General features: G+C 43.3%; 1 protein-coding gene across 2 annotated transcripts in view; it reads left to right on the top strand.

Annotated features, from left to right (window-relative positions):
- Window positions 1-3,555: 3,555 nt before the first annotated feature.
- The window catches only part of LOC146027098 (beta-1,4-galactosyltransferase 1-like), a 134,361-nt gene continuing 128,789 nt past the window's right edge, over window positions 3,556-9,127 (top strand). Inside the window, exon 1 of one of the 2 annotated variants that reach the window (XM_083158092.1) lies at window positions 3,556-3,608. In XM_083158092.1, the coding sequence (XP_083014218.1) occupies window positions 3,587-3,608 (22 nt within the window). In that variant the 5' untranslated portion in view covers window positions 3,556-3,586. Of the gene's footprint in view, window positions 3,609-5,790; window positions 5,905-9,127 lie in introns of those variants that run through there. The other variant, XM_083158091.1, reaches the window with a different exon arrangement.

Below are 9,127 nucleotides of genomic sequence, written 5' to 3'. Positions count from 1 at the left end.
CCTGCTAGGCTCCATCATATAACCGACACTGAACTTTGTTTGCAGAATTGTGATTGGTGCAGCGCGTGGCATGCTTCTCAGAGCTTAGTCATGGGTGGGTTTTGATTGAGAAGGAGCAGTATGACTGTGAGGTGTTCTACAGAGTAAAGGGTAGAGGGCAAAAATCAGGCTTTCCATGTAGTATGTATGCATGTATGTATAGGAGTATGTCTCATATATATAGGTAGATATGTGTGTATATATATATATATATATATATATATATATATATATATATATATATATATATCTATATATAGTTATATATATATATATATATATATATATATATATATATATATAGATCTATATATATATATATATATATATATATATATATATATATATATATACACACACACCTCTCAGAATGCATGTTTAAAATGTAGGTTTGACTATGTTAAATGTATGCATGAATATCATTAGTCATTTTTCATTTTGAATTTCCTCCACAGATGAGCCTGCCCAAGCAGAGGAGGGTCGCCGTGGGGCCCTCCTTAGACTCAGAGGCCTGATGAGGCAAATGTTGGACTTAATGGACGAAATCATTGATGGGGAAATGTGATTTATTTTTATTTTGACAGTTCTGTTATAATAAATCGTTATTTAAAGTTCAAAGTTGTCAGTGTTTTTTTCTAACATGCTAAAGTATATGTGTAAGTTGTTTAAATTCTTTAAAATAAGCAAAATGTACATAGTGTATATAGATGTATGTTAGGGTCACATGCTGTAAGGGTTAATGTGTGTCATGAATGAAGTAGGAATGTGGGTTAGTATAGATGAGCATTTAATTGATTGAAATTGCTAACAATCCCTTTTCCAGGAGGTTGCCTAATTGCCTAAGTGGGTCATGTGATCGCTGTGTGTACTCAATACAAAAGTGTTGGATTGAGCGTAAATACTCCGCATCGGGGCGTACGGACAGCTTCCCGTACGTTCTGACGCGGTAAGACCGTGCTTGTGCGGGAAGACCGTGCAAGAATCTGTACGTTTCCACCGCACACGCACGGTTTGTATGTCGTCCGTACACACGCCCTGTTATTAAAGAGTGAGTCCGTCCGAATGCGGAGGACACGTGGGCGTTTCTACGGACGATGGCCGCACGCTGCCGCACAGCGTGGCGTGCGGACCGCACCGTCAGAATTCGGGAATATCCGCACCGATCAGAATAAGGGCCTTAGTCAGGAATTCAGTGAAAATTACAGCATGGAGAACTTCCAAGTTTGCCAAGGTCAGCTTATCTACACAGCCCAGAAATTTAAGTACCACTGAAGTGGTTAAATATTAAAAAACTTAGGGGGTTATTGTGGTCGATTCGCAAGCCTGCAAATTCTTAGCCTTGCGAATCCCCCAGATGCCACCCGCCGAATGGCGGTCCGCCCGCCCCCCTCTTGCATGCCACGTCCGTTTGCACTGGTTGCGAATAGATATTTAACATAAACATCCGCAGGATATGTGGAAACACCTACATTAGTCGATGGTCGCCGACCATTGAATGATATGGTAAGTGCACGCATATCTAAAGTGACTCTCGGGCCACCATAGATATGTGTGCACATTTGGCAGTAAGTGGGCGGGCAGCCCCCCCCCCAGCACCCACATCACGGGCCGATTACCATGGGTGTTATCATGGGAATGCCCATGAAACGCTGGGCATTCCCATGGGCACGACTATCCGCCACCACCCCACTCCTTCAGTCTTGGGTGCGTACACCCGGCGAATAGTCTGTTTGCCATGACCGAATGCACCCGGCGTATGCACATGCACAGAAATACACCTGCGCATACGCACAACATCATTCCCCATGCAAAAGCACGGGGGATGCAAATGAATTAGAATTAGAATAACCCCCATATGAATTAGAATAACCCCCAGCCAATCAGGGCTGAGTTTTGCGTCTCCGAAACGCATAGAGCCAACCACGCTAATAGCTTCTATAGCGCTATGACAGTGCTTTAGAAGCTGTTAGCAGAGACGGAGGAAGCCTGCTCACCCCGCTGCCAGTGCGGGGTGAGCCGGCCAGTGGAGGAGGGAGTCAGCGATGGACCCTGATGCTGTAAGTATATTGGTGTGTGTGTGTGTGTGTGTGTAATAAACGTGTACTTTTCACTGTGTGTGTGTTTTTTTAAACATTCTTTTTACAGGTGGACTTCAAGTCCCAGGAGGCCTATTAATGCCCGGACCTGCAGTTCGCCAAGTCCCAGCATGCGGGGAGGCCTGCTGGGACTTGTAGTTCACCTATATAAAGCATTGTTTGGTATGTAGGATTTAACCCTTTCAGGCCAGCGTCCACAGCTCACGGACGCCAGTGACACCCCCGGGCTTCAGCCCTGGACGGGTGAAACTTGGGGGGGGGGACCCTTTATTGGGGTGGTCTCCTCTCTCCCAGGTACCCCATCCAAGGCTGTCCAGCCACGGTGCTCATTGTACAGCCAGGGGACCTCATGTAAAAAGTGTCCCCCGGCTGTGGCATGACACTGAGGGCTGTTGGTGCCTGGTGCTGGTTTCAAAATACAGGGGACCCCCAGTTCCCCCCCCCCCCCATATTTTTGGAACCAGGACTGTTCCAAGAGTCCGGGGCTGGTTTCAGAAATACGGAGACCCCTACGCTTTTTGTCCCCCGTATTTTTGGAACCAGGTCTGGCTCAATGAACACAGGACTGGTTATGCTCAGGAAGGGGGGACTGCACGCCATTTTTTTTTTTAACACAAAAATCGCACATGTCCTCAAATTCACCCATTTTCATGACTAAAAATCGTACATTATCACACTTTTTTGCAGCAAATTCGCATCTTATTAAATATGCACATTCAGGGAAAAAAATGCAATTTTAAAAAGTGCTAAAATGTGTGATTTTGGAAGGTGACTAAAAATCTCATCCTATTAAATGTCACCCCATGTTTCAGTTATCAAAATTATATCATAGTCATCCCTTGTGGCCAGGGTTTCCAATTCCCCGATTTTGCCTGCCAAGCTACTTGTATTGGCCAGCAAGCATTTCAGTTTACTACTTCTTTTTTCCACTTTTAAGCTGTGTACACACGGGGGCGATAGGGGCTGAAATCGCTGGAAATATGGTCGCTGGCGACCATATTGCCAGTGATGGGAGTGTGCCCCGGCGATAAATGCACGCTCCAGTTTTCAGCCCCATTCTAATCGCTGGTCGCAGGAGCGTGCTCCTGCGACCAGCTGATTACCTCTGTGGCACAGCCGGCAGAGGTTCCCTTTCATCAGCGACCATCTCTGGTCGCTGATGAAAAGGAGAAACTGAGCAATATATTGCTCAACCATATATTGCTAGCAAAATATGGCTGAGCAATATATCTCCCCCGTGTGGACGGGGCTTTAGGGTTTGATTTAAGGCATGGTTGCCTACCTGACCCTCTCCTTCAGGGAGAAAATGCTCTGCTCCTGGACTTCCCTGGTAATGTATGATTGCAATCACCTGTGTTGAAACACCTTTCTTATCAATTACCTACATCCCCAAAAGTGATGGTAATCATACATCACCAGTGATGTCCAGGAACAGAGCATTTTCTCCCTGAATGCGAGCCAATTGCCTATATGGTAAGACAACTATGATTTAAGGTTGTTTTTTTCTTTTTTTTCTTGGTGTGCTAATGACTTCTTACTAGATATAGTTTTTCTCCCCAACCCCCATATTCCACCCTCCATTATCTTGATTAACCATTTCCCACTATTCTGGCTGTCCAACCCATAGTTTTTTTTATAACCCCTACCCCCTATGACTATCAACTATTTGCTCCCAAATTCTGGAAAGCAGACAATAATCATTCAGAAAAAAATGGTTCAATCAGATTGATTTAACAAATAACAAAAAGTGCAAAGTCCTGCGCCACAGATAAATCAAATTTGCACCACTATCAAGACCAAAAAATACTGTTACTTCCCGTTTATTGCTGCTGTTCTAAGGGGGCAAGCTCGGTGCCCCAAGATAGCAGACAGAAAAGGAAAGAAATAGAACTGCGCAATAAGGGGATAACAGTAATTACTATTTAATTGCTCTCTAGAAACATACAACACATCAAAGAACATACATGTAAAAATTAAGAAATTAAATGCAAATATAAAAATAAATAAAAGAATTATGCACAACCGGTTGTGACTATATAAGCATGCAGAGGTTTTTGTTAAAACATATTAATTATAATTGCACTTCCCTTGAGAGTATTCACAGTCCTGTTAGTATGTTAATTGGTTCAAATGAAATAGCTGGTTAGATAAACAGTCAGTTAGTGGTTAGGTTTTGGTGTTAATTATATTTAGACTGTCCAGATATTTGTTGTCTGGCCAGACACTTTAAAATGAGGGTACCTTACAGCTGCCACCTGTAATTCCTTGGGTCTCCCAGTTGATGGTGCTGAATCACCTTTTGTTGACAACTTTACAACTTTATCTGTAGTCACCTTAGGATAGATGGTCTGCTTGTATTCTGTGTGGTCTCCCTCTGGTGCAGTGTTTGTAGGGTTCCAACGCATTTCCCTGCATTTAACAAATGCATCCAATCATTTGTATCTGTTTTCCAGCAAATGGATGATTAACATTTTCTCCCATGCATAACAGATTTTTGTTCCCACCAGACAGATTGGACAGATACATCTTTAGGTGTGTATCCAGCATGACTCTGCCTTCAAATGTGATGTGAGGTTTTTAGCTATTATCAAGTAATCACTCTAAATAGATCTCAAACTGGGTATGTGCTCAAGTCAGATCATACCTGTACTGTGTAAAAGATTATTATGGTAAGCTAGACCTGTACACACACCTACAGATTTATCTGACCAATCTATCTGGTGGGAATAAAAAGCTGGAAATACAGATGGAGCCAGCCTCCCTCTTGCTGGCGAATCGCCAGATTGTCTCCACTGGCGATCCGCCAGCGGCGAGGCGCTCCATCTGACTGAGATGCGCGTGCATCTCACACGCACGCGCATCTCAGTTTCTGGGCGACGGGGCGACGGGAACCCTGTCCGTCTCCGCTTCAGGGAGATGGACAGGGTTAGGTGGGAGAGCGGGGAGGCGGTGGGGACCCCGGGTGACCGCCGGCAAGCCGGCGGGGACCCGGGGAAAGCGCCATTGGAAGTGGATGCGCGCGCATCTCGTGTGCGCGCGTCCCCTTTCGCAGATCAGATGGCGGCTGGCGGGGGATGGCGGCTGGCGATTCTTCCGCCATCCCCTGCAAAGCTGGGACCAGCTCAATCTGTACATGGGAGCAAATGATAATCAAAAATGTGCACCCAAATGCTAGAACACATACAATGGCCAGTCAGACAAATTGTTTAAATTAATCTGATACAAAACATTTTTACAAGTAACTGTTTTTGCCTGTTTTTCAGAATTTGGAAACAAATGTTGAATGTAATTTGCTCATATACATTTCCAGATTTTTGTTCCCATCAGACAGATTTGACAGATAAATCTTTGTGTGTGTACCCAGCCCTAGATGCAGGAAAACAATCATTCAATAAATCATCAGAAAATGTAATACATGCAGTTTTTTTTTTTCTTCAATTGTTTGGGAAAGTTGCTATCTAATGTGCTCTCTCCATAAAGAGATTGCTTTACTGGATGTTATTTAAGTGGTTATATACAGTAGGCAACTGACAAGCAGGTTGTTTTACAGCTTTATTACAAACATGGGAGGGTGTGTACACTGACAAAGCAGTGCACTGCACAAGTCCATTTTACTCTCACCTTGAGCTACATAGTAACAAGACATGCAGGATGGGTTCCCTGAGACCTTTTATAATGTTACTGTGCATATCCATTGTTCTACTCTTCAACTTAAAAATCCTATTCTTGGACGAATATTTGAAACAATGGAACAGCCATTCATTACACAGTAAGTCAGATATTTTATAGGTTGACTTTGAAACTTAGGACAAAAGTATATGTTTTCTTTATTCTGTATTCCTCTGATTTCAATGTATAATTTCTTTCCTCAATGTAAGGAGTAGAAAGCCTGTGCGTGACTGAAGGCAAGAACTTGTCATACAGACAGTTGTGTCATTTTGTTTCTTTTTATGCATAACTAGCGTCCCGCCCCAGCTTCGCACGGGAAGCACTAATTATCTATAGCCAGATGACTTCTGGTGGATGGATGGGGCGGTCATGCGACAAAGTGTTAGCAGATATCTATAGGTACAGTGCCTTGCTACACCCAAGAAAAACAAACAAACATGTATTTAAGGCAAATGGGAAATTATATTTCTTTTATTAATTCATCTTAAGGCCTGCGGATAGACAATGTTTTTTGTTTTTTTTATTTGGAGTAAAAAATTGTTGGTGTGCCAACTAAGGAGCAAGCCACAGACAATTGGCCCTGTGAAAAACATGAATTTTCCAAATTGAATCCAGCAATAGTCAACAATTGGCCTTGTGCTTTGTTGATGGTAATAGCAAAGGGAACTGGAGACGCTTGAATTCGAATGGTAAATCCTTGGAAATCATCGGTATGCGTGGAATTTGTATGTCTTCACCTTTGAATTTGCCACCGATGATTGTTGCCTCGATTAAATTTGGTGACAATATTTTGATGGTCAATCTGGTTCCGTTGCACAACTTTGATGAAAATTAAAAAAAAAAAATATTTCTGTTGATCCGATCGCTACCAAACTTTACAGGATCACCCGTTGGGCTAATCTGAAGATTGCCTGGAAATTTCATCAACATCAGTTAAGCTATTTTTGAGTCCATAGGGAACATACCCACATCGATTTATTTATATATATATAGTAGGCAAGTATGTTTATGTCATACCTCCTACATGACCCCCTCCAGAAGGGACACAATACACTGCTCCTGGACTTTCCTCATAATGTATGATTACCATCATCTGTGTTGAACAGGTTAAAGTAATTGCTAAGAAAGTTCTTTCAACACAGATGATGGTAATCATACATTATGAGGAAAGTCCAGGAGCAGAGCAATGTGTCCCTCCTGGAGAGGGTCGTGTTGGAAGGTATGTATGTATTTGTAGGATTCTTCTTGTGCTATTATTACTTGAGAAGTAGTGCATTTTGGCACTTTGCTGGTTAATGAATTCTTAAGTTGTAGATCGCCAAGCTAAACTTTTCTGTGTTTCAATGTAAGAAATTAACATATTTAGACATTATCAAGCTCACCCGATTGAAAATTACAGGTGTCAGCTTATTGGCTGGTTGCTTATCACTCTCCACCTTATCCCTTTTTGAAGCATGATACATCTGGCCCTTAACCTGTTCAACACAGCTTATGTGACGTCAATCATAAATGAAGAGGGAAGTGCAGAAACAGAGCATTGTGTCTCTCCTGGAGTGGGTTATGTTGTGTGGTATGTGCTTATTTGTTTAGTTAAGCCTGGTTCTTATAGTCATTTGTGAAAGGACAGAACAGCTGTAGCTTCTCTCTTTTGTAAAGATGGTAATTACATGTTTAGAATATTCATAGGTGCACACCCACATTCTAGTTTTAACAGGGTGTGAGTGCACCTTAATGTGCTTTTTCATACCTCCCAACACGACCCTCTCCAGGAGGGACACATTACTATGCTCCTGGACTTTCCTCTTAATGTATGAAACCTGTGGTGAAACGCATTTCTTATTAGTAAACCTGTTCAACACAGGTGATAGCAATCATACATTAACAGGAAAGTCCAGAAGTAGAGTAGTTTGTCCCTCCTGGCAAGGGTCATGTTGGGAGTTACGCATTTTTACATTTGTCCCGCATACCTCCCAACATGACCCTCTCCAGGAGGGACACAATTCTCTGTTTCTTTACTTCTCTTTTAATTTAAGATTGCCATCACCTGATTTAAACAGGTTAATTGCTCAGAGGTTTTTCAAAACACATGTGATGGTAATTCTAAATTAAAAGGGAAGTCCAGGAACAGAACATTGTGTCCCTCCTGGAGAGGGTCATGTTGGGAGGTATGGGTCCCGGCAATCTCAAATGGTCATGGATGAGCTTTTATTTCTATATACAAGCACCAGTATACCCATACCATTCAGGCATGCCAGGGCTTGCTTAGACTTGTAGTGCAAAACAGACAATTTCAGTTTTATTACCTTGCATTCATTGCCCAAAGGGAATTTTAGAAGTGCTCTAATGCTTTCAACACAGGCTTTTGTTTTGCTGCAGACACGGTGCCTGTAAGGAAAGTAAGTTTTTTAGCTGAACAGCTTATAGCAGTTTCACCATGCCTTCCAACATGACCCTCTCCAGGAGGGACACAATTACCTATTGCTGGAATGCCCCCTTAATATATGATTGCCATCACCTATGGTGAAACACCTTAGTTATCAACTACCCTGCTTAACACAGGTGAAGGCAATCATACAGTAAAGGGAAGTCCAAGTACAGAGCTTTCTGGGGTAGATGTGAGAAGTGGCGTTCAGGGTAATATGCACTATCCCTGTGCGTTATGGCAGAGGATAGCACTTTCACTGATGTATTATGCTGTTTCTTTATTGGCGGTGCAGGCTTACCGGCACTTCTATTTTTTTAAATAGTGCACCAAGATCTTACCAGATGTATTTTCCGGCGATGTGGGGCTTTGTTCTTTATGCAGCCCCCATCGTGGATCACCAGCTTTTTCTGGCGCTGCACGTCTTCAGCCTTCTAAAACCCCTTTCACACTTGCAAGAAGGGTTCTAAGTTCCGGGTGCGACCCGGCTTGCAAGTGCTTTCACACTGGCCACCCGACCCGGAATGAAGTCGGGCAGGTGGCGTCATCTGGAGGCTTGGCCGGGGCGGCGTTGGGAGATGTCAGCACCTCCCAGCGGCGAATTTTCACTGCAGTGAACGGGATCTGGGTCTCACTGACCCGTAATACCCGTTCACACTCACCGCATCCCGTGTCGATTCCGGAATCTACCCAGGTCAGGACGGACCTGGGTAGAAATCCCGGAATGCTGAACACGGTATGCGGTGACAAGACCCTTTCACACTGAGCTAAATCCCAGGTTGGTGCACGTTCATGTGCAAAAACCCGGGATATTTTGTAAGTGTGAAAGGGGTATTATGCTCTGCCTACTTGCTGGTCTTTGTGTCTTCAAATTAAAACAGCACTGTTTATGGGAGGACAC

Source organism: Crinia signifera, chromosome 1 (assembly GCF_055691185.1).
Source record: "Crinia signifera chromosome 1, ASM5569118v1, whole genome shotgun sequence".
In the NCBI taxonomy this organism is placed as follows: domain Eukaryota; kingdom Metazoa; phylum Chordata; class Amphibia; order Anura; family Myobatrachidae; genus Crinia; species Crinia signifera.
Note: the sequence above shows the minus strand (reverse complement) of the source record. Positions and strands in the feature narration are given on the sequence as shown.